Below are 24,921 nucleotides of genomic sequence, written 5' to 3' on the forward strand. Positions count from 1 at the left end.
AAGCTCTTGGGATATTACTGCCATCTGAATATTTAAAGGACACGTTTTATTTGATATATTTATACTAAACAAATGCCAAATAGCTAATATTTCCTCCAGCACATGAAGGCAGCACAACGTATAAAGTAAAAACGAGAGCGTGACCTGGGAGGCGGGGTGAGGGGGCGGGCACGTGAATGATTAGACCAGAAAGGGAAACGATTCGATACAGTTCTCATTTTATTTATCATAATCCAGACATTTATTCTTACGCCCACGTATTCATAATTGTATTTCAGCGTTGTGCCAGGTGAGTTAACTCGTTTGGTTTCCGCTCGCAGCTTTAGCAAGCTGACGGTGACGTTTAGCTGAAATAATAAACTGACTTCAGAAACCCACCCGATGACGACGAGCGCTAGCTAGCTATCTGACCCAGTTAGCTGGCTAGGTTAACGTTACAAACCGACGCGTGTTTCAGCCTTTGCTACTGCTGAAATAAATGAATTCAGACGTCCAGCTCGGTGGTTTTGTTGAAGGAGACTGTATATGTGGTACAAACACATTGCTTCATGTGTTGACAGAGGACCTGCTCGCTAGCTTCTTTACGAGTAGCCGGATCCTACAAGCTAACGTTAGCTCGTCGTGTATGTTGGTGATAACGATCGGCCTCATGAAGGGCTGTTTCTAATGGAGGCAGCTACCGTTCGTGATCATGCTCTGTTCTCGTACGACGATAACTGTTAAATCCATCACTACATGGTTAACACTTGCTGTCACATACGTGTTAACCATAGATTTGTTGCAGAAGGTCTTAAAGCTAAATGTATAAATTAACTAGTATACTTTCAATGGGTGCCCCTGTGTTAGTCAGGACCTCTGGGTGCCCCTGTGTTACAGTCAGGACCTCTGGGTGCCCCTGTGTCACAGTCAGGACTTCTGGGTGCCCCTGTGTTACAGTCAGGACCTCTGGGTGCCCCTGTGTCACAGTCAGGACCTCTGGGTGCCCCTGTGTTACAGTCAGGACCTCTGGGTGCCCTTGTGTTACAGTCATGACCTCCTAGCGCTGTCTGGTGACGCTAACTGACAAACAATAACATAACAAGCCGTGTAACGTGTCTATGTTGTTGGGTTAATACTTAACATCAAACTAAGCAACCATGAAACACTTACATAGCTTTTTATTCATCTTGCTTCGCTGACAAATATGCAGTTACGTTCTGTAATACTAGAGTTTTCAATTAACTATCTATAAGCAGTTGCAGCCTTTGCAAAGTTTGTACAACAAAGCTCAGTGAAAATGTTCTTCCCATTTTCTAGCTTAAAACAAATAATTGTGATGTTGATATATATGTTATAATAGTTTGTCTATTCCATTTGATTATAGACTAAATATTAGATTTACCTTCCAATATAATGCAATTCAATTCCGCAGCTCCACAAACTACCGTGTCTAAGACCATAACGTTTTGAGCATGAACACAGCCATGCCCAACATTCAAACCTTCATGAATGTAGGATTTATCGCAGGTCTTCTGTGAGACTGCTTTAGTTTTAACTAAGTTTACCTAACACACTGGTAACTGATCGTCTACTGCTGCTGACAGTTACAGTGAAGATCTGACCTCTATAGCTGACCCCTCCCACTGGAACTCTCTCCCCAAACTCATCCGAGACCGCACTGACCTTTTCTTATTCAAATCTCAAATTAAAAAAAAACTACTTTTAATGTGTGATTGTGTGCTCTATGTTTTTATTGTATAGCTCTTTTATGATGATTTTAAACGTTTGTAAAGTGTCTTTAAGCCATATAAATCAAATGTATTTTTATTAAGGTGCCCTGAGTACAAACTGTTGTATACATATTGTAGTATGTTTATGCTTCTTTCTATGCCCGCAGGTAAGTACTAGCAAGGATGACAATGCCGCACGTAGGGGCAATATTTGGAGCAATAGCAGGAGTGATGGCCATCATGTTGCACTCCTCCATTCACAAGATAGAAGAAGGACACCTTGCTGTGTACTACAGGTATCAAAACACTGATCCTTAGTATCTGTGCCTGACAAAAATAACAAACCTATACTAAGAATATGGGTGACATGTTGTTATTTGATGATACATATACATTTAGTCTGGATTTGGAAATATTTACTTTGGCTTGCATGCTCCAAACATGTTACACCCGAGAGAGAAAAACAAGATGCCCTTGCCAAACATTTTTGATCGGGATTGTCCCTACCTGAGTATCTGAGGCGCTACTACAAGCTTCTGCATTTGTACAAATTAATCAAATGTTACACAGACAATCCAAAATGGAGATTCAGACTACACTTCACTGGTCCCTGCAGGAAGGTTAGACCTTGGGGGAATACAATATAACATATGGGACATAGCCTAGATAAAAGGCCTTAATTGTTGACTGTTCATGAGTTGGACGAAGCAGGAATACCCTGTGAGTTTATGCTATTCAACCACACCCTCATACATTTCTATTACACCCTCCAACAACGTTCAGTCCTTTTCTTTGTCAGTAGATAATTTAATATTAAGAAGTGAGACCAAATAATTTCTTTGTATTTGTTTTAGGGGTGGGGCATTGCTGACTTCTCCCAACGGTCCTGGATATCACATTATGATGCCTTTTATTACCACATTCAGATCAGTTCAGGTAAACTTAGCTTTCAGCCCTTGATCTTGGCCTGTTAGCAGAGGCCTGTGCAAAGTAAGAGTCAACCAGAATGTGCTGATGCATAAAAAACAGAATGGGAATTTCTATAAATATATCGGCTGCAGCATGCAAACAGTTGCCATTCAACCATGGCTGCGGTGGCTGTATTATTTAGACCAAAATAATGCACCTTTTGTTGTGCTACTAAATATGCATATCATTTAATTTGTTTAATTGGACAATCTAATTATAATTAAGTAAAATTATAATAACATTGTTTTGGATTTTATGCCACTGAGATGATCAACCCTCATGTTTTTTTGAGTAAACGTATAGTAATTAAAATAATATTCAGGTTGTAGCGTTTACTTTTTTATTTATTTGGATCCTCAACATCTGTGTCCAACACAACAGCAACTGTTTTTGTTTAGTTTTTTTTTACCAATAACTCCATTGGAATAAATCTATTGGAAATCACAATAAATCCATGCGCACCTTTGTTTGCATGAAAGGTAGTTTTCCACTTTACTTAAAACAAGCATGCACTACTTTATCTTCTAGTTTTTATATTTATATAAAACAACTAGTTACATAAAAGTAAAAATGATCATGGTGCATACTAAATCCCAATACATGTTTATAAAATGGCCTGTGTTGTAATAAACTTTATTATCAGATCATGTGATTGTTATTTAATTTTGTATGTTTTAGACCACTCTCCAAACAGATGAGATCAAGAATGTGCCTTGTGGAACAAGGTAAGACTGAGCTTAGTGATGTAGCTGTTAGGAAATTGATCAATTCCTGAAAATCATTATGCAACATTAACATTCTTTTTCTTTTCTTTACAGTGGTGGTGTGATGATCTATTTTGACAGAATTGAAGTTGTTAACATGCTGGTCCCTTTAGCAGGTACACCACGTTCCATTATTGTCATTGCAAAACGTTCTTATTTGATTCACTTCTTTACCCTTCCAGCTGCTTGGCATTACAACAACAGTTGCCTTTGTTTGTTTATTTGCAGTGTTGGAAATTGTGAGGAACTACACAGCTGATTATGACAAAACTCTAATATTCAACAAGATTCACCATGAACTCAATCAGTTCTGCAGTGTACACACACTACAGGAGGTCTACATTGAGTTATTTGGTGAGTACGCTTTTGCTGCTGTGGCAACACATTTCCTTGGGAAAGCACAATAAATAATATATCTAAAAAACAGCGGCTGTTTTTTGTCTTGCAGACATTATAGATGAGAACATGAAGATTGCTTTGCAGAAAGATCTCAATGTTATGGCACCTGGACTTACAATACAGGTAATTAAACACATACAATCATAACTTGAGGGACACAGTAAGTAGAAAGACTAGGATTCATGTCACAGTGACGGCGAGATTCTGGCTTGCTCAAGGTTTCAATATACTGGTTACGAATAAAAAAGGCATGTTGCAACAAATGTTGAAAACTTAAGCCGGATTTATTGTTGTGCATACTTGGGTTATGCCATTGCTACGGAGCCTGAGCACACATAAGCTGTAGTTTTGCTGTAGACCGTGCCATAGTCGAAGACGCCATGTGTCGCCTTGAGTGCAAGGAATTTGATTGGTCAGCTCGGGAGAGTTCGGGTTTTCTCTTGCAAGTGTCTGATGCTGGTAGAGATATATGGATAGAGTGAAGACAGCATTAAGAATGTTGAAGAAAGAATAACCTGTTTTCTCCTGATCAGTAATGCACATCTCGCATTTTACACTGCGAACCTTCTCAATGAGATCGTTGCTCTCTTTTCACAGTTAATGAAGATTGCCCATTGTAGTTTTTGCAATATATTTTACAATTTATTTGTCTCTCTTCTTTTCCTCTGCACTATTTGAACATCCTGACGAAGGCAGTCCGTGTTACCAAGCCAAAGATCCCTGAATCTATCAGGAGGAACTTTGAACTCATGTGAGTTTGTAAATCTGTACTTCGTAGCGCAGTCTTAGTGCACGTGTCAAATTCTCGCCTGTTACCCACCCAAGTTAAGTAAAACTACACAGAAAGTAAAATATTTGCAAGAACCTTTTTTGTGTATGTGTGTTGTATACGCAGGGAAGCAGAGAAGACTCGTCTGTTAATAACAGCTCAGACTCAGAGGGTGGTGGAAAAGGAAGCTGAGACTGAAAGAAAGAGGGCCATTATTGGTAAATGTGATGCTGTTTTACCATAAATCAGCCAGCCAGGTTGTCATTTGTATGACGGTCATTACCCCTTTTCGTCACTCATATGTAACCCTGCTATCTTACTCCAGCTTGTGTACATCTGTGAAAGCTCACATGTTTTTCTGTCCCATAGAGGCGCAGAAAGTGGCCCAGGTAGCAGAGATCCATTTCCAACAGAAGGTGATGGAGAAAGAGACGGAGAAGAGGATCTCTCAAATAGAGGGTTAGCCTCACTGCTTACAGTTTTCTCCTCTGAGATGGATTTGTATATTCCTTTTTGCAGTGGCGACTGGTGAACTGGTCTGTCATGTGTCTGTCTTGTTCAACACTGTCTCTTTGTTCAGATTCTGCTTACTTGGCGAGGGAGAAGGCTAAAGCTGATGCTGAGTATTACACTGCTGAACGGTTTTCTGAAGCAAACAAGGTAAAAAATAGATAAATGCTGTTAACATAATTTTATACATTAACACACATACATCTTATCTAATGGCCTAAAGAGAAATATATAATATTGAGAGCTATATTTGTAGAAGCTACAGTATCATCATTGTTACGATATAATAGTAATGATATTGTAATAACATAATTCCAGCAGCTGTGGTCAGGTTTATACTGCCAGCCACATGCAGTTGTCTGTGGCTGTTGAGGAGGAGCTGTCGATAATTTTCGTATTTGTTGTTAATGCAAAGGTCCTGCTGTAATGATGTTAGTCAGCTGAGACCGGCTGGTCAATATTGAACTTTAAACTAACCGAACGTGTCCAGCTGGTGATGATCAACCCAAACAGGTGTTTAACTTTTTTCTTCCACCTGCCTGTGATTGACTTCTGTTTCCCTCTACTTTAACCTACTTCAACCATTTGTATTTTTAGTTGGAATGATATTAATTACAAAAAAGGGACGTACCATGTCACGATTGATTTGATTATTGTCCCCTGAGCTGAATCACACCCTGAATGTATTCATCTCATGGTCAGTGTAGTTACAGTAGAGTTATGTGGCTGTTGTTCTCTTTTCTCCGAATGTTGATGTTATCAACCACCTCCGCACTGAATTCATTCCTTTTTTGGAAACATCCTCCACAGCCAAAAGCCAGCAGCAATGTCACATTCACTTTTAGACCAGCTGTACATTATCAGGTCACATTAAAACCGGACTACAGGAGTTCTTAAATCTTAACCGATTTTGAAATCAGGTTGCATCTCACACATAAGGAGACACTTTACAGATGTTCTTCTTAATAATCTCAAACATGGACACACTAGAGTAGATATTATACAATATATTAATAAGATTATTGTGTTGCTTGGAAACACTCAGTTGCTCCGGCTTGTCTCTCTCATTGGCTATTATGGCCCTGCTTGGAAAATACTGATGCTATCAATCAACATCAAACATTTTTGTTGTTCTCACCAAAGCCCCGATGAGGCTGCAAACAGTTTGGAGTCCAGTGTAATAATGACCTGTTGATAGTGACCCAGTCTGAATATAATCCTCATACTGTTGTCTTTCTTCTCAATCTTTACAGGTGAAGTTAACCCCAATGTACCTGGAGCTGATGAAGTACCAGTCCATAGCAGCTAACAGTAAGATCTACTTTGGCCAGGACATCCCCAACATGTTTGTAGAGGGAACCAACGGCCCCTCTAAGTCTGTGCGCTCTCTTCATCCGTCTCAACCAGACTTGCTAAAAACAAAGCCAGAAGGGCAATGAGTCCACAGCTCTGCCTCTTAAAGGACAGGAGAACCTGATGAGGTCTTGTCTGTAAGGTGGGGAGCATTGAACTGAAGATGATGGGTGGGGTCGCTTTGCAGCTAGTTTTGTGAATAACAAACTTCAGTCTTAAATTTAAATAGCAAAGAAATGGTGTGAAAATTTAAAGGCAAGCGGAAGTGAAGGCAAGATAAAAGGGAATTTTTTTTTTTTTTTTTTACCTTCCATTCTTTTGGGGAAGACTAGTTTTATGAATATACGAATGATGCCATAGTTAAAAATCAAAAGCATAATAAATGCTTATGCCTGGGAAGGCGACAGCAAGTAGTCGTTCTAATTTCCAAGTGCTTGTAATCATTGCAGTGTTTAACTTTGCTGTTGGATCTGCATTCATTTTGTTTGTTGTATGCAAGACGAGTGATGGAAACGAGTTTTGAGAATTAATTTCTGTTTGAGCTGAACTAGAAACAAGCAGGAGACACTAATTAATTAAATGTGGTTTGGGTTGTGTAAGCGTGCATTGTGGGTAGATCATCTCTGTTCCATCTTCTCTTACACTAAATCCTTAGTTGGCTCTTCTCTCGCAACATGGAGGAATGTGAGGACTGGTAATCACACCTCATCAAATGCTGCTTGTGAAGGAACTCAAAATAGTTATGAGCATTATACATTTGTCATTTACAAGGTTTCTAGTTGGTTAAAATCTCAGACATGAAAACTTGATCTGTGAAAGTTTGATTTTTTTTTAACGATAGCATTCCTGAAACAAATGGCTTGACTAATTAAATGTTCCCTGAATTTGCATAAAGTTGGATACAATCCTACAGATACTCAAGTCTTTGAAGTTGGAGGGCTGTCATTGTGTGTTCGCAGTTTATATAGTAAATATACAGTGGTGTCAGATTGGTGGTAATGCAGTTTTTTTCTGTTAGCTTGGCGGTAGTTTGCTGTTGTTAGTTGTAATTGAGAGTGCAGACACCTCATGAAGACTTGAGATGATTTACTGTGAGGGGAAAAGGGTTCTAGTGCTGCAAAGTCAGATTTTATTTTCTTTAAGCTAATTTAAGTTGATTAATAATTCAAAGTTAATTAATATGGCAGTGTAACAATAAAACAGTTGTGTGATAGTGCCACAGGAGGAAGTCGTGATTTGTATTTCTTGTCAAGAAGGCAGTACATCTTTCTTTCCTCCATCTGGCTTCGGTTTTTCAGGGCATGCATGTGGACATGTGTAGTGGCTTGATTCAGATGATTAGTAGTGCCTGCAATTGTCTGCCAACTCTGCTATACAGCTTATCCAGATGTGATGAAATGTAAATTCTCAGGAAATTGAGTTTAATTTTTTCACAAAAAGCTGCTAAATGTTGGAGAGAGCTTACACCCTTAACAGTAAACATTGACAATTGTGCAAGAAAAAAAGTGAAAAGAAAATCTGTTTGCAACAAGAAAGTAACTTTTGATTTGAAGATGATTTTGTTTCACTAGAATAAAACTGTCTCTTTTGCAAATGTGAGACAGTATTATGAGCATGTCCGTTTGTCAAAAGTATAACAATGATAAACGGAATCTCCTTTCTATGGTCAATGTTTACATTTTTCTGTAATGCAAGAATTAATAGGATGCAATGTTTTTCAGTTTCTGCTAAACAAGATAATTTTAATGGCAACACACAGTTCCTAATTACAGTGCTGACTGACTCAAGTGAGTTTGTTTAATCTCTGATCAGTTTTGTGTAACAATTTGAGTTCCAGTACAACACAACAAGCATTTCTCTATTAAAAGATGAATGTTAAAAGAAAGCTTGGGCTTTAATGAGATGCAAGTTGGTGCTAGTTTTTATTATGTTATGATGCTTTTGGATTTTGTTCAGCTCCATTATATAGTACTTCCACTTTTCAGAATGCAAGCCTTAAATAATAATGGGTTAGCCCAGACTTAAAGGTTCAGTAATTCCTAGAAACTAAAAAGCTCCATTTGAACTTAAGTTTTGAGAGCTTGGATGTAGAAACTGAACAGGACGGCTCATCACAGACTTTACCTGAGAGACTGAACTAGCAGTACAAACTACTAGTGTTTGGATGTTGTGATGTTTACTTGGCCTATGAATGGAAGTTAAAGGCTGCAAACTGCATTTGCTTTGGCGGTGGGTTCAAATTAAGATGCAAACTAGGAGTATGAATCAATGATTTTTTTTTTTGGGTCACTATTTTGTACAATCTGTGAAATTTAAAACACTGTCTCCTTGTTCTAAAAGGTTTATATGCAAAAATGTTTTCAAGTTTTGACAATGTTCTTATGTAAAATAAAACCTATTTTGGTACCTCTCTTCTCCAGCAGTGCTGCTTTGTGTGTGGACATTGTGCATTACACTTGGATGCCAGCAGGAGGAAGGCTAACACCATGTTAAATACTATCTCAATTAAGGGTCAATTGGATAGGGAGCGTGCAATGTGACGAGAGAACTGTAGAGCTATAAGACTACATGAGGAAAAATAAGCAGTAATCAACTGAGGTTAAACAATGACTGAGGAACATATTGCTAATATCTGTGCACAGATTAAGATAAGAAAACAAAATGTTACCATATTCTGTGGGACACAAACTACCCATGCACACATACTGAAGATACACATTTGGATTGAAGGGGATACATATTTATTTCTATACATTCACAAACGGTTATTTCCAGTGTAGATGTTTTTCTCAGTTTTACAATATGCATGTGTTAGTCACTTATTTAGATGGCTGGGTGGTTGTAGTGACACAAGGATGATTCAGTGAACGTTTACTGTATATACATACACAATCTCTTGTTCTAACACACATAATGTATTTGTCCGACGAGTCTGTAAAATGGTCATCCCAAGAGGCTGACTAAACCTCAAGTCCTGCCCTCGGCAAGGCCAGTCAGCCGTTCACAAAGGCTTTCCAGGAAGCTGTGTGTGTGACTACTGCCTGAATAACCAGATGATGGATAGCTTCCTCTTATGACCTCTCAGTCCTTACAGATCCTGTCCCAGCCAAACCATCAGTATTTGCTTTCTAAAGGAGGGTGCTTATAGTTAGTCTCGCCCCAGATCTGTTTTTTCCTGAAACTTCATTCACCCTCAACTTGTTTACGTAATTGAGTATTTTGTGTGGCTGTCTGGGGTCTTTTTAATGGGTGGTCTGATTTGGTGTGAGGGGTGCAAAGCCAGTGGGTTTAAAGCCCTCCCCTCCCAGGAAGTGGTGTCAAGGTCACGCTTGCTGCTTCCTGGATGAGCCAGCTCTCCACTTTCCTTCCTTTTGTCCCTGATCATCAGATCCTGCATGATCCTTCTAGCCTTGACTCCTCTCTGGATGTGTCCCTCCACAGGGAAACAAGGGTGTGGTTCTCAGAGTGAAGGACTAAATCTACGACTCATCAGCTGCAGTCAGCCGCATCATCAGTCGTTGCTCTGTTCTGAAGCTTTTCCCTCACATTCCTATCCTATGTGTAAGTGTTGGTGCACAACACACACTCATACAAAGAACATTAGCTTAGCTATTTCTCTGCACTTTTCTACTCTACATTTATGTGGTGACCCTCAGGATGGATTTTGCAGACATTACACAAGTCAGCTGAAAAATGTTGTCTCTAAACCTAATTCTGTGTTGCATTATATGTGCTTTGATCAACCTATTTGTCCTTTGTTCTTGTTTATTCTCCTGTTGTGAATTATGAGTCAACTTTTAAAAGGGGCAGTCCATGAATTTAACATATAAAAGGTCAGTTTACGCATCACAAGGAGTGGGCTTCCACTCAGCCTGGGCACCATTTGTATCTTCTTTGGCTCTGAATGGTGCTTTGTTCTGAGAAAATATTTTACCTTGAGTTAAGGCCTGGTCACACCATGTAAAACTTATGCGGGAGGGATTGTGTGTGAACATTTAGTCCTACATTTTCCACAGTTGACCAATAGCAAGCTGCGTTGACAGTGCTCACTTTTAAAGGGACATAGTTAAAAATGGAGAAAGCCATCTTAGCTGATTAGCTATGTCTCACCATCCACTTTTATTTAACGTATTCTATTAGAGTATAAGCTGCTCCACAAAAAAGGAATGATTTGAGACAGTTATAAGACAGGAGTCGATGGTGCAAAAATGTCTTCTGAATAAACTAGAGTAACGGGCCCAGTGCAGACCAAACATAAAGGAACCTGGACTAACATGCCGGTGGCTTGCCAACTAGTTGTTCACTAACTCGCCACAGAGCTTGGAGTGATAAAAGAGACGTGCGATTTGTACCTCAGTGTTATATTGCTGTAAGCTCAATAATGGTGATTGATTAGGTGGTATGAAGATGATCAGCACGACAGAGCTCAGTCACAGCAGCAGGCAGCTGAAGAAGATCAGCTGATCTTGATACAGCTCAGCAGGTCGCCTGTCTCTTGTTGTTCTACACCAACAGAGGGGTCAGGATCAAAGACTACGCGGGGACAGACCAACACTGACGGACAACGTGGAGCAACCCGCCCACCTTCATCTCACTGGCGTGACTTACGTGATACTACAGAAAGGGAAGTAAGCTTTATATTTCAATAGACAGAACACAGGCTGTGATCCGTGTCAGCTGTGGTTTACTATATTTGGTCATCTGCATGTATTCTGAAAATGGTGCTTGAAACAGTGGAAAATTAAGTCATTAATAACTGCAAGCTATCTTTGACCAAACTTCACACTTGAACAGGAACAAGAGTTGCATAGAAAATGAATGATGTAATTTTAGACTTGGCCGGTGATAGAGAGACAGACGGTCATAAACCTGACGCTGCATATCATTTGGTTTGGTTCATTTCACTGTTTCAAATCTCTACTGTGCTGATTTGCTCCACTCTGTCATGTTCAAAAAGAAAATATGGAATGTTAAAGAGGTCAGATGATGTATTGAGCACTTTGAGGTCAGAAGTTGTAGGCTGTGTAAAGGCACAGAAGGTCAAAGACAACTGTCGATACATAAACACTTGAAAATCACATTCTACACACTCCTCACAAAGAAGCAACAAGCAGCAATTCAAATGCTCATACACCATTTATAGTAGAGAAATCCTCCTGAAATATACACTTTTCATGTCAGCGTGAATTGCCTTTTGCTTTGTATGTCTCCAGATGCCGCATCAGATCTTCAATACGCATGTCCTTCAAGTGAACCAGATGCTCTAACCTGTTCACCTTCATCTGCAGGATCTATACACACACACACACACACACACACACACACGCAAAAGGATGTGGTAAAACTAGGTGAGGTTAATTTCTAAAACTATGAATTATCTCACTGATGAAAACTTCCATCTGTGTCATTATTATTTCTTAACAGGCAGATGTGACCACAGGCAGAGAAGAAAAAAAGTTATATCCGCTGAACAGATACTGACTCACTAACCACCACTGCTGACACAGCTTGTGACGCATATGTATCAAACACATCTAAACGTCTTTCTTTCTCTCTCACACACACACACACACACACACACACACACACACACACTCTGGTGTGTCCGTGCGTGCGTACCTCCACAGTCTCCTGCAAAGCCATGACAGCTTTCTCTTTTTCCTGCAGGAGTAGTCGTAAACCAGGATCCATGTCTGGGTAAAACTGTGCTGTCTGTTGCGGTTTACTATAGAATGAAAAAGCAGAAGACACATTAATATGAGGAGCACTGCTTTTGATTAATTTAAGTTATATTCAAAGCAAATATTTTTGGTCATACCCGATTTTCATTCTGCTTTTTTCATCTTTTATCAGTTCTCCTGCCGTCTGAGTCACACGTATCGCTTCAATCCGACACATTTCTGTAGACAACAACACTAAACTATAACATTTCTCCAACTATAATGTGAACATAACATGATGACTAAAAACTCTGCTATTAGTAGAAACCTTAAGGGACTCATCCAATAAATCTTACGGACACAACTAGGGCAAAGGGAGGAGGATAGGAGGCAGATAGCCGAAGACCGTGAGCAGAAAGAGGGAGAACCAGAGAAGTAAGATTAGAAGGTGGAGGAAGAGAAAAATGAGGAAGCCTTTAAGTCCTGCAGTGCTGAGCTCAATCCAGTGATAAAGGCCATCTGGTGATTTTAGGAGCTGATATGGGGACCTGGGCTGTGTGTCTGATAGCGGATTGGGATTAGATGGAAGAGGAAAGAGCAAAGGGAGGAGGTGCTGGCCTGAGGTCAGCTTTATAGGGTTGTTTCAGGGACAGATGAGGTGTGGCAAACGGAAAAAAGACATGTCACCGATTTACTCCCTAAAGGTGTTGGCATTCTCTAATCTGTCCTGTCTGATGCTGGTAAATGTAAGTATGTCTGTGTCTGTGTGGTCGCTGCTATCTGTGGGAGAGATTAGCATTAACACAGAGATGTGAGCAGGACACAAATGCTGGAAATATCAGCACAGGCTGGAGACGGAAGGAAGTAGAGAAGATTTCAGAGGCAGAATCCACCTTCACATCAGTCACCAAACAGTTCTCGCTGACACAAAATAACACCTCAGTGTTTGTTGAATATGCTGATTTTGTGTTTGTCATCGGACATGTAGATACAGCACCATTAAATATAGTCTAAAATGACACCCACTTCCCTTCCTGTGCTAAAAGAAAAGGCACATTTAAGTCAAGGTTACAGACTGACTGTGTCAGCTATTACAATTCTCAAATGCAACTAACATAATGACACATCATGCACGAGGCGTGCAGCCAAAACACAGCCATTACATTCTTGTTAATTCAGCAGTCAATGTTTCTGTAATCCATTTGAATTCCCTATTCCACTGACTTTTTCACAGGATATTCTGGTTGTAAGTTCTGCAGAAATCTTAATGTCCTGTGACGTAATGCAATGCCAAATATGGCAATAGACATGTTGGCCAGAGGATAACGGTTTTACAAATGTGTGAACTGAGTAAAGAAAGGTTGGTGAAAGAAATAAAAGGTATTTCAGGTTTTGCGCATATTCAAAAACAGAATAACTACCTGTATGAGGTTTCTCCTGGTTTCTGGTTTCATAGTATTCCAAATCCTGAGTTCAGAGGGAAAATGTGTTCAAAATGTGGTTGTTTTTCTAGCAACAATGGAAGACAGAGGACCACAGCAACTATTTATTTAGTAATTAGCCTTCAAATAGAAAAAGGGGACTTATGCTATGTATGCCTCTGAGCGCACACAGACAGTACACACCAGTATATTCTCTGTTGGGTGCTCCAGTTTCTTTTCTATCTTCTCTCTGAGGGCGCCCAGAACGGGCTCTATCACTCCTGCAGTGCTCAGGACAATCCTCTTCACTGTGTCCTCAGGCACGTGAAAGTTCAGCTTGGAAAACACCTTCCTGTTCACAGAAAAGAAAACACAGATGTTTCTAATAGAAATAAGGAATAACCAATAAATAACTTATGAAAATCAAAATAAATTACAACAGGAACAGCAGATTTAACTTATGACAATGCACGGTGATAATAAACTGATAAAGGTGCCACTTTGTTTACAGTGAAGAGCCATACATCTCTAGCTGCCTATGGGCCCCATCCCTGGCCTGGGACAGGATGAGTGGGTGTGTGTTGGATTGGTTCTCATGACCAGATGCAGAGGCCCTTGGTAGTGCTCAACAAAGGTTCTGCCTTAATGTTTGTAACATTTTACTGAAAAGCAGAAAGCATTTACTGTCATTTGGATTAAGAGATATCAATCTTGATATCAACGTTTCTGTTGAGTGTGTATTTGTGTTAGAATGTTCTGGAGCGATGTGGACATATTGACAAAGTCAGATTTAGAACATGTGACTCTTTCCAGCTCTGGGGCAGTGGCTCTGTGGCACCTTGTTTCCTATTTACAACCTGCATGTAGTCGTCTCCTGCCTATGGGTGCAGCAACCTTCATCAGACACATGCACTTTGAATAAGCAAATAAATAAACATGAGATAGCACACACTGAGGTGTTATCTTGTGATATCTTGCCTGTTGAGAAGGTTCCAGTTACTGAGCTTCTGCGGTGTGGAGTTTGCAGGAATATAGTTGTGCAGGTCAACAAGCTTTGGGAAGAAATGCTTGACAACCTCTGCGGCCATCACTACAGAGAAGTCAGTTCAAGTAAATAAACAAACAAACAAACACAAACAAGCAGACATTTGAGCTGACAAACTACGAAACAGCCAAGAAAAAGATGACGGAGGAACCCGTTAGTTCGAGGTCACATTCCTCCTTCACCTCCCCCTTAGAGCAGATCAACTTCCCTAAGCTTTACTTGTCTGGCATATTGACCACAAAGCTAAAGGTGTTTTTAGTGTTTTTTTATTAGGGTCCAAGTGACTCAGAAAGTCCCTATTTGTTTTATGTTTTTTTTTTACCTGTATTTTAGTTATTCTTATTTATTTATTTTTAGCTTTTAGGATGTTATAATTATGTGAAGTGTCTTTTGAGTATCATGAAAAGCGCTATATAAATTCAATGCATTATTATTATTATTATAGTGAGCAGACATGTTACGTCACCGAGCCAATGAGCAGATCACGACTAGTGAACTAACGTAGCTAACAAGTTAGTTAGTGAATTAACTAGTTAGTGAAGTATACAAAGTACAGGTGACGTCCATGACCGGATGTGAGACTATCGAAGTTCACGTCTAGCTGCTATCAAAGTATTTACTAGCCACTACGTGTCGGGTCCTGCTCCCTCAGTGCTGAATGAAGCGCGTCGTTAAATGGTACCTCCGTCGCTGAAGTCTCTGGTGATGTGTCTCTTGGGCCGGGACAGAGATATTCCGTCTATCCACGCGTACAACGCCTGCAGCTCCTCTTCGTTCAGTTCTCGGTCCATTATTCTTCCATCGACATCTGTTTTTGGAGAGTTTACAAACACACAGATCGCTCTGCTGAGTTTTAGCTTGTTAGCTTCCCCTGACAACAGGTTGTTTAAGGCGTTGCTGAGCAACCGCTAATTAACTATGGCGAGCCAGATGACGGCCTCTGGATGATAAATGACTGAACAACACTGATTGTGTGATTGTGCAATCCAACTTTTATTGTTATCTCCATCTCACAGACAATCAGAAGAGCTCAATAAATATGAACGGTTCAAATGACTTTTCAGGTAAAAGTTTGCAGGATAGATTGAGGCAGAACCACCACTTTAAGGAAGGACCACGTTCACGTGAGTGGAGGGCTAGCTGGGCCTGCTGCACAGAATATACAATATAAAATCCCTTGGAGAATTAGGCTGCTATCAACATGTATCAAATCAACACAAAAAACAGAGGTGTGTGAAAGTTCAGTCTCACGATGTCAAGCATACCAAGGTTAGTACAAAAATGTTCAGGAAAAACTCAGACCTATTGTGGTATGTCCTAAATCCTAAAGTACCCATTGGTGCGACATTTTTAAAATCCCGAAATGCATTATTCCTTTTAAAAGCAGTATCAAACCCTGTGTGAGGAAATAGTAGCAGTAAAACAGTTAACGCCTCAACAATAGTGCAATTGCCTCATTAAGTGATCACATATCCAAGTATCAAGGAAGAGAGACATTTCCGTTAAAAATACAAAACACATCATCATGGCAGCATCGCCATTTGTCATTTATAAAGCACAAGAAGTTGAGTCTCACAATCACAGCTTCAGGTTTAGCAATCAACATACTGAAGGCTTACATAACCAAGACACAGACGGCGGTAATCCTCAGGGAAACCATAAGTGACAGAAAAGCTCTTTCAATCATTGCCGATCCTTCAGTGGATCTTGCTTCCACTTTAAAACAGACAAGCGTTGCCTGAGAGGATTTATAGGTCCTTCTTAGGTGTGACAACAACAATGTCCTCAGTCGGAGGATCTCAGTGTTTACACCAGGCTGAATTATTCCCTCTGTCATCTGGGCCTGCTGGGGGGCATCAGGGCAGCTCTCGCTGCAAGCTAGAAAAAACAAGTACTGTTAACATCATATGTCTCTTGTTCTTGGTATTCAGTGGTGGCCAGGAGAAGTTTATATGCTTACTAACTCCCCAACACCGGGCCACTGCATGCTCATTACACTGCTATGTTGGGACAATGTCCAAAAGTACAGGCATCCTTATAAACGTGAATGCCTTGAATAACAGTAGGAATGTCTGAGTACCAGCTGCCAGGATTTGGAGGATTTAGAAAAGTCATGTTGGCTCTGCTGCCATCTGAATACATACCAGCTGAGTGTGTGGCAGCGGAGACCGGACCGAAGAGGGCTTTGTCTTCACTGGAGGCATTGGAGGCTTTGGCTTCATGATCTTAGAGAGTAGATGATCACATTTTAAGGGAAGTGGCAAAGGCAAGAACAGTTAAACGTGTGAATGCTAACAAATTTAAATTGTAGGTAAAATGACTTGCAATGTCACTTACTGGCTTTATAGCAAGTGGTGGCAGAGGTCTGGATGGAGGTAGTGGCTTATTCTGACAAGAAAGGTAAAAGACAAGAAAATGAATACACAATTTAACAAAGCAAACTATTAGAGCCCTTAAAAAGAACATACGATATTTCTATATGCAATTTTACCTCAGTATAGATTGGCTTGCTTGAAACAGGCTGCATGAACAGCCTTTCAACCTAAATGAAAGCAATAGATTATTGGTTGAAATACAATAGACATCTAAAAAGAACACATACACAACGCTACATTTAAATAAAGACAAAACAGCAGATCAGATTACCTGTTGAATCTTTGATGGCTGAGGCACATCTGACATTTTCTTAGGTGGCTGTAAGAGACCAAATCAGAGATTAGTGAAGGTGAAAGCTTGATTAGTCTTTTTTAACCATAAATATTACTGGGTTTTGCAGCTTTTTTAACAATGATGGCTTAACAATAATGATTTAGAATATCCCTGGAGCTCATCCGTCGTCATTGTGTATTGGGAGCTCACCACTGGAGCTGTTCTGCTTGGCTTCAGTGCTCCAGTATGTGGTCTGGCAGTAGCAGAGGACAGAGGTTTGCAGGCTTGAGTGGCGGACGATTCCACAAATGTAGGCCGGCTGATGTGTGTGGACCCAAGACGAGGGCTGCCTCGTGCACCGATTGACCGAAACAACGGGTTGGATTGTCCTGAGGTAGACTGGAGGCATCTAAAAAGAAATACACACAGATGCTCAAATTAAAGAATGGACAGAATGGAAATGTCTATGGGGCTAAATGTACAAACACAGACGGATAGTTTTCTGTACCTCTTTGCAGGTCGCTTTTTTTTGATGAAGCACATCAGACTCCCAATAACCAGAACCGACAGCAGGAGTAAGCCGACCACCAGTGACACAATAAACACCACCAGACCTGCATCTGTGCACACAAACAAACACACATTGATTGTGACAATATTCCTTGAGGGAAGAGCACGATACAGAGTACGTCACTCGCTCAGGGTACGAAATGCACTGTAACATGATTACTGCATTTGTACCCACTGACTGGGGAATTCCATTAAATCAGTGTTCATGAGAACAGAGCACATTTGTTTGAGTCCATGAGAGATACATTTCAAGTAGTACATCCTGGTGAAAAACAAAGCAGAAGAGCAACAGACACACACAGCCATGTGTAAAGCATGGCAATCGAAAGTTGAAGCATATAAGGACTCGTACGATACCTTCAGGGAGTTCTGACTGCTCCACACTGCAGAAAGGTGGGGCCCAGCCGGGGTCACAGTGGCACTTACTCTCATGGTTACAAACCTGCCAGAGATCACACTCACAGTCAGTCACGTTATCATGGCTATACAGCGCTCCAAAGGGTTGAGAGGATAACAGATTTCTCACCCCGTGGTTGTTGCATTTGGCCGAGCAGTCATTTGTTCCGTACACTTTTATGTTTTTAAAGTCTTGACAACGTTGATTGTAACATACCTGAAAGACATTGGCACAGTTCGCTTATCTGGAGTCTACAAAAGTTTTTTTTAATGCTAACTGCTAATAGCAGCATGGGCAGTTTTCTTACCATGTTGGGGCCACATTTAGTACCAACTGGCACCATGCCCAGATCTGCAGGGTAGTTATCTTCAGGGTTCATAGTTGCCTCATTGCATATGTCTCCATTTCCTACTTTGTAGAAGGACTTCCTGGATGTCACAGGAAACTCCCAGCCTCCAGAGCAGAACAGTGTCCCACAGGATTGATCTCTGGAACCAAAAACCACAAAGCAATGATACCAACAATATCAGACTATTAATACGCACTATTGCAGTGCTGTTATGGATTTTGATTACATACCGGCTTGAACATCTTTGGCTGAACAGTGTCTTTCTGCAGTTTCCATGCTTGTGGAAACAAGCATCTGGAGCTACGTCAGCATCTAAGCAGAATCATAGCAAACAAGATAGCTGCAGATGTACGAGTCTTGACTTATCAAGGAACATCTAAATCAGACCGTAATTCCCTTGTGTAATACCTGGTCCCCAGAGTCTCTGGCAGTGTTCCTGTCGTGAGGGACACTGTCCATTATAGCAGTATCCTTTTCCTCGGTTGCAGGACAGGCCATTTTGGGTGTAGGCGTCAGTCGGACAGGAGGCAGAGAAGCCAGTGCAGTATTCTGCCAGGTCACAGTTTCCAGTCTTTGGTCGGCAGACACTGCCTGTCAGTTTCAGCTGCAGAGCGGAGAAAAAACACAGATGGTGATGTACCAACTTCTGAAATATGAAAACTCACGCATTACCAGCCAGATGGCAGAGTCAGACAGTGTCTCGCTATATGGTAACACACTTATCATCAGTGTGACTTCAGCTACAGTAGAGAGGACATAGTGATTATTACTTACTTGGCAGTTGTGGCAGCACTCTCCCTCTGCACACTGGGCTCCTGCATTTAGTGTACAGGTCGTCGCGTTGCAGCAAGGATTCTTGCACTCCTTTGAGTCAGACAGAGGGGTGCAGATCATTAACAAGTCATCTCTTTTGAGTGCTTTGGTTGTGTGATTATATGTATGCACACTGTGTGCTGCACATACCTCTGCAGTGCCACAGTCACACTGCTCTCCAGGCTCCAGGAAGGCATTTCCACACACCGGCCCTCCATAGATGCGATGAGTAGCGGGAATATCCAGCAGGCAGGCAGGGTTGATCTCCTCCAAGAACCTGCTGAGCTGCTGCTGACTGCAGCTGCTGAACATCTCTGGATACACAAGGCTACAGAAAGAGAAAACAGAAGGTAGATATTAGTTTTACTTTGGGTTTAAGAAAAGTAGATTTTGAGGAGTTTATGTGCATATGAGAAACTGAGCGTACCCAACACTCTCAGCCATGATGCAACCTCTTTTTGATGTCAAGGAGCCACAGACACAGTTTTCAGAGTCATGGGACAAGCCCAGGTTGTGACCCATCTCATGTGCAATAGTAGAGGCCACTCCTATTGAGTTGGTGTTATGGTCCTGTGTGTAGTAAACAACAGTGGAGTAGAAATTAACATCACACAACTCCCATTGACTTGCTTTTATTTATTTTTTACAAGAAAGTATATTTACCTCATTGACAGCACCAGAGTTAGAGGTGCACATTGCATTGGTGTTGGCTAAGCCGACAGTGGAACCATCGAAGTCCACACCTCTGAGTGAGGAAGAAGAAACATTTAACACATCATCTTGGCATTTGTCTCTTTAGTGGCGAGTTAAAAACAGCTGCGTCTTACGTGATGAACTGTGCGTTGTCGTGTTTGGTCCTCGGGAGCAGGCTCTGCCGACGCCACTCGAGGAAGCGACTGAGGGTGAGCTCAGAGTTAGTGCTGACCTCCATCTGATCTTTGTGTGACCAGATATCCAGACCGACCAGCATCACACGAACACCCACGGGGCGATACAGCTGAAACAGAGCAGCATGTAAGCACAAACTGGAAAGTGGAAATTAACCAAAAAAGTGAATGAATTGTCAAGTAATGCTACAAATAACACAACCAATCATCTATAATGCTGCCACAGGAAAACCACTGTTGGGTCTAGTACAGTCTGATGATGCATTCATGCTGGACTCTTCTCTTTCAGAGTATGCAAAGAGGATTGTGAGATATGTGTGAAACATAACAGCTTAGGTGAGAAGATTCACAGTTAAAGTTAGATTTTCACAGTGAGAGAACTTGTCTTTTGATTGTTCATATTCCAGTCAGTAAAGAACAGATAGTATCAGGACATATTTATTGTATTTAATCAACAGTGAAAGTGATGTCTGATCAAGTGCCCTACACGTGGCTGTGCTGCCTTGTTGGAAGTCTTATCTGCCTCCAATACAAATACAAATACTGGTAAAAAATAAATAGAATACTTGATTAGTCCAGAAGGTAAATGTGCTTAAAATTGCACAACATTAAGCTTCGACACTCATTTGAACTTGAGAATAATTTTACTGTCCCAGATCATTTTATCCAAAGATTAGTGCTTTTTTTACATAACAAGGTTGAATCATTGTAACTGATAAACAACATAGAAACAAACATACCTTGTCCACATGGTTTGCTATTTCAAGCGCTCTGGCCTCTATTGTCTTCTTACTGCCAAACTTCTTATACTAAAAACAAATTATTGTTTGAATTAGTAATACAACCAACAACATCTCAAATATAAAAGATAATTTACTTCGTACGGGAAATGTCTATCGTGCAGACCATCATCATTAGTAGGCTGCATCTGCAATAACCGGCTCATATAGAGAAAGGAAAATAGAGAATCTAACCTCCGTGTGGTCGACCACCACAACCAGCTCCACTGTCTTGGGTTTTCCTGTTCGCTCTTTGGTCTGGGCTCGGCTTTTCTGAATAAGACAAAAGGTGGAAGATGTCAACAATACTTAATATATCTGTTGTATCTGTTTTGTAACTTTATTTGAACAGCATCTTTCAAACAAAGTGCTCATAAAATAAATATATAAAATAGGATAAAAAATGAGATACAAACTGTAAAATAAACAAATACAAACTTTTTGGTTTAAGATTTAACAACCGACAGTTTTTAGTGTTTCATAGTCCAAATGTTTTCAGAGCAGAGGTGTGTTGTTGCTATACATTAATAGTCATCATAAGGAATTAGTAATAAGCAAAAGTATGACTTTGTCTCTTGAAATATGCAAAATTATGTTTAATTTAAGTTAATCGTCACATCCAGTAATAATTTCTAAATATCTTCTGATTTATTATGTCTCTCCTCCTTTTTTTTTTACCAGGTTCCCTTTGTTCTTTTCCTTTGTTTGTCTCAAATTGTTACATTGACCTAAATGCTAATGTATAGTGCAACAAAAACGTATGTGAATTTTTTAAATACCAAGGGAAAAGTGTTTATATTACACATTTGAATACATAACTACTATAATACAATAACTGTTTATTATGTGATGTGATACTTTTCAAAGTTATAGTCAAAAGTAGTATTTTACTGTATACCCCTTTCTTGGTTGTTTTTTGTACAATTATTAAATGTAGGAATGCAGCACAAATCAGCTGTAAGCTTCAAACACTGGTGTATTTCTGTAAGTGTCCACCCTGTGCGTCTTTACCAGGCTGCCGTGCTGGAACAGTCCAGACGGACGAGCACCGTGATCGTAGAACGTGGTTGTGTTTCCATGGGAACAGGAGCTCCTCTTCCTCCTCAGGTGTTTGTAGTTGTAAACAGCATGGAGACCCTCGTCACCGTGAGCTCTGGAGCTCTGTCTGTCATCCTGCTGTCCCGCCTCGGCGCCGGCCAGAGGTTCGAGAAGGTACATTTGGTCCTGGAGACGCACGAAGCCCCTGTAGTTGCAAAACTGGAACTTCAGAGTGGACACAGGACACCATGTTCTTTTTCCTTCAGCATATCTTATTCTATATTACTGAACTTGCCTTTGTGTATCATGCTTCCCAGCTTCTGCAGACATTTACACTAATATGTTGTCATAGCAGACAGAAGGCAGCTCTGCGAGGCCTTTGTTGATTAGGTTACTGTATCTCAGACACAGAGCGACGAGACTGATCCTCTCTTTGGATTGGACACACTGGTCGTGAGTCACAGTGGGCCACTTTTAGTCTCAAATCATTATGGGGAGCATTCAGTTTGGCACTCTACATTGAGAAACTATTGTAATTAGAGATACAGAATGCAAAATAGAATTCACATCCAGAATTACTCACTTTATTCCAGAGCAGAGTCCCACGCTGGCAGAGGAGTCCTCTACTCCCACGATGTGCCCATGGTAGTAGCAGTGAACCTGCACAGACATTCATTATCTGTCACAGACTCAAAGGACAAATCTAAACTCACTCCTCAGTTTTCTTTTATCACGCAAAGTGCAAAAATGTGGTCTGATTTGAAGAATATAATATTGTACATAGGTTGTGTCATGGTAAGCTGAAATGACTCAACCTTGTGATGTCAATTCCTCTTCCACATACGACTCAAATATTACAGTGGGTGCATGGTGTCACGTTCAATAATGAGAAACTCTGTAGTTGAGAAACTTAAATGTATTGGGACATCAAATATTCTGAAATAAGAAATGACTTGCAGGTGCATTGAGTGACAAGACGTTCGTAGATGGAAATGATGACGAAAACTAGTTTTTGTAATTAGATATTGATTTAATGGCTTTCATAATTGTACAGCATTGACAGGTAATGTGATGTATATGTGGGAAAAGCTCTACTCATAAGTGCAGGAAGATCTGCATTTTTTCAAACCCTTTCTTGTATTTAACATTTCAGAGCTAATACTTTGATTTTAGACTGAGACCAAATGAACGACCAGTGTTTTACAAAACTGCAAAAAGACCAAAAACTGGAAAGCAAATGTGACAAAATGAGAGGACAGGGGAGAAATTATATGTTGTACATTCTTTCATTCGTTCCTGGACAGTAAAATACATCTTTGGAAGTATTACACAAGCCTGATTCCAGACATCTGAATCGCCCATATCTCTGTTTATTCAGTAATTCAAATAGAATGAATAAAGTGAAACAAAATGGCAATTGGATTATCAGATTAAGTAAACTCACTTTGTAAATTACAATTAAGAATATACATTTAAGGCTTACAGTCTACATTTCCACAACACAGCCTGGTTCTGATACATCACATTAAAATGCAAGATGATCATAAATACAAGGATTAGATATTGATAGGGAAATAGAAGTGACAGAAAGCCACGGTATATATACTGTACATACCTTAAGATCTGGAGTAGTTGTGACTTGGGTGCCCTGATCAGAATAGTGTGTCACAGAGAAGTTTTTTCCAACAAGATCTCTGAGAAGAACAGATTTTTTTTTTACGTCAATAATATTGACACATCAAGAAAGAAAGTACAATATGTACGGACCTGCATACTCAGAAATAAATGCGCTAAATACATAGTGCAAGACATTTTAAGTTTTCTCACTTGTTCTTTTCCAGGTGCAGTGTGTAGTTTTGCCGAGCAATTGTCAAAGAGTACTGGAGTACATCAGGGTATTTCTACACATACACACACACAGAGAGAGAGAGAAAGAGAGAAGATTCAACTTTAACACAACTTCCCAAAGCTAAAAAACGATCAGAATTGTACAGTAGAGTGTGTTACCTGGTGTGTAGCCGCATCATTAATGAGAGATGTCTCCCTCAGCCTCTGAGGTATCACTATTTGGTACTTCATCACATGAGGTAGAGTCCTCACACTGCCCGCAATTATTCCTGCAAGTATCGGGGATATTTGATGAGATATGAAAGAAAGAATCAAAGAAAGAAAGAAAAAGAAAAAAAAAAAAGAAATATATATAAATATATATAAATCGTACCCCATGAAGAGAGGAAAATCCATACAAAAGATCCAGAATATGGCATGTTGCTCTACCGGACGCACTCTGTCATTGTGAGCTTGGCAGTCGGAAGAAAAAAGGCTCCTCAGCACTCCGCCCTCTTTGCTGTGTAATATCCTGAGAATTACCATTTGAGGTTGACAAACCACATGAGTCACAACCGGAGCTTGAGAAAAAGTTTGACGTTTTTTAAATTAATTTTTACAAAATGTGCGTGAGCCTATAAATTAAACCACACGATTTTACGGGGATTAAAACGCTTTGATACACTTCGTTTAGAAAACGTGTACACATTTTTAGTTTCTTGAAAAAGAAAGTGGGAGCTGCCCTCAATTTCCCCTCAATCGTTATTTGTGAGACTTTAGGCCTATTTGAAAGTGTTTCTCTCTTTGAGACATTGTTTTTCCCATTTATCACCAAATCAAAACTAGATTAACACCAAAGTACAGCTGTGCGTTGACATATTTTACTGGGCAGTTTTATTGTATACAATTATGTGACTCTCCTTATTTAAACCAAAAAGAAGGAAAAAAGCCACACCCAGTAGGCTACCCATAACGACGTAGACCCACTAAAGCTCGTTAGTGGCCTTTGTCGC

The 24,921-nt window shown here is 40.2% G+C and overlaps 3 protein-coding genes across 4 annotated transcripts; 1 reads left to right on the forward strand and 2 right to left on the reverse strand.

Annotated features, from left to right (window-relative positions):
* The first annotated feature begins 144 nt into the window (after window positions 1-144).
* On the forward strand, window positions 145-8,888 carry erlin1 (ER lipid raft associated 1). The gene is made up of 12 exons (XM_034552135.1): window positions 145-289; window positions 1,877-2,005; window positions 2,564-2,645; window positions 3,357-3,403; window positions 3,497-3,558; window positions 3,671-3,796; window positions 3,891-3,964; window positions 4,534-4,592; window positions 4,737-4,828; window positions 4,980-5,069; window positions 5,191-5,270; window positions 6,374-8,888. The coding sequence occupies exons 2-12, from the start codon at window positions 1,893-1,895 to the stop codon at window positions 6,557-6,559; spliced, it is 1,011 nt and encodes a 336-aa protein (XP_034408026.1). The 5' UTR covers window positions 145-289; window positions 1,877-1,892; the 3' UTR covers window positions 6,560-8,888.
* Window positions 8,889-11,545: 2,657 nt separating this feature from the next.
* Window positions 11,546-15,472, reverse strand: spef1 (sperm flagellar 1). 2 transcript variants are annotated; one of them, XM_034551525.1, is made up of 7 exons: window positions 15,282-15,472; window positions 14,533-14,644; window positions 13,759-13,906; window positions 13,555-13,600; window positions 12,292-12,373; window positions 12,093-12,198; window positions 11,546-11,764 (listed from the first exon to the last, which is right to left on the reverse strand). In XM_034551525.1, exons 1-7 carry the CDS (start codon window positions 15,388-15,390, stop codon window positions 11,651-11,653), a joined length of 717 nt encoding a protein of 238 aa, XP_034407416.1. In that variant the 5' UTR covers window positions 15,391-15,472; the 3' UTR covers window positions 11,546-11,650. The 2 variants fall into 2 exon arrangements, with proteins under 2 accessions (XP_034407416.1, XP_034407415.1); XM_034551524.1 differs by having other exon boundaries at window positions 11,646-12,198; window positions 15,282-15,465.
* Window positions 15,473-15,568: 96 nt separating this feature from the next.
* adam8a (ADAM metallopeptidase domain 8a) lies at window positions 15,569-24,439 on the reverse strand. Its single transcript, XM_034551523.1, has 25 exons — window positions 24,303-24,439; window positions 24,089-24,198; window positions 23,909-23,982; window positions 23,697-23,775; window positions 22,665-22,741; window positions 22,055-22,286; window positions 21,239-21,316; window positions 21,005-21,073; window positions 20,205-20,374; window positions 20,041-20,122; window positions 19,805-19,947; window positions 19,528-19,705; window positions 19,339-19,428; window positions 18,973-19,168; window positions 18,795-18,876; window positions 18,523-18,703; window positions 18,345-18,431; window positions 18,176-18,260; window positions 17,757-17,868; window positions 17,459-17,657; window positions 17,246-17,293; window positions 17,091-17,141; window positions 16,937-16,987; window positions 16,744-16,824; window positions 15,569-16,477 (listed from the first exon to the last, which is right to left on the reverse strand). Exons 1-25 carry the CDS (start codon window positions 24,346-24,348, stop codon window positions 16,433-16,435), a joined length of 2,646 nt encoding a protein of 881 aa, XP_034407414.1. The 5' UTR covers window positions 24,349-24,439; the 3' UTR covers window positions 15,569-16,432.
* Between the last annotated feature and the right edge of the window lie 482 nt (window positions 24,440-24,921).

This window comes from Cyclopterus lumpus, chromosome 15 (genome assembly GCF_009769545.1).
Source record: "Cyclopterus lumpus isolate fCycLum1 chromosome 15, fCycLum1.pri, whole genome shotgun sequence".
NCBI classification, from domain to species: Eukaryota; Metazoa; Chordata; class Actinopteri; order Perciformes; family Cyclopteridae; genus Cyclopterus; species Cyclopterus lumpus.

Coding starts and splice junctions, on each gene's coding strand:
- adam8a (XM_034551523.1), bottom strand. CDS start 24,348: ATGCCATATTCTGGATCTTTTGTATGGATTTTCCTCTCTTCATGGG. Junction 22,742..23,696: donor CAACTACTCCAGATCTTAAG/GTATGTACAGTA, acceptor ATGTCTGTGCAG/GTTCACTGCTACTACCATGG. Junction 16,825..16,936: donor CACCACTTGCTATAAAGCCA/GTAAGTGACATT, acceptor CTACTCTCTAAG/ATCATGAAGCCAAAGCCTCC.
- erlin1 (XM_034552135.1), top strand. CDS start 1,893: ATGACAATGCCGCACGTAGGGGCAATATTTGGAGCAATAGCAGGAGTG. Junction 3,559..3,670: donor CATGCTGGTCCCTTTAGCAG/GTACACCACGTT, acceptor GTTTATTTGCAG/TGTTGGAAATTGTGAGGAAC. Junction 3,797..3,890: donor GGTCTACATTGAGTTATTTG/GTGAGTACGCTT, acceptor TTTGTCTTGCAG/ACATTATAGATGAGAACATG.
- spef1 (XM_034551524.1), bottom strand. CDS start 15,390: ATGGACCGAGAACTGAACGAAGAGGAGCTGCAGGCGTTGTACGCGTGG. Junction 13,601..13,758: donor ACCCAACAGAGAATATACTG/GTGTGTACTGTC, acceptor CTCTGAACTCAG/GATTTGGAATACTATGAAAC. Junction 12,374..13,554: donor CCAGGAGAAACCTCATACAG/GTAGTTATTCTG, acceptor TGTTGTCTACAG/AAATGTGTCGGATTGAAGCG.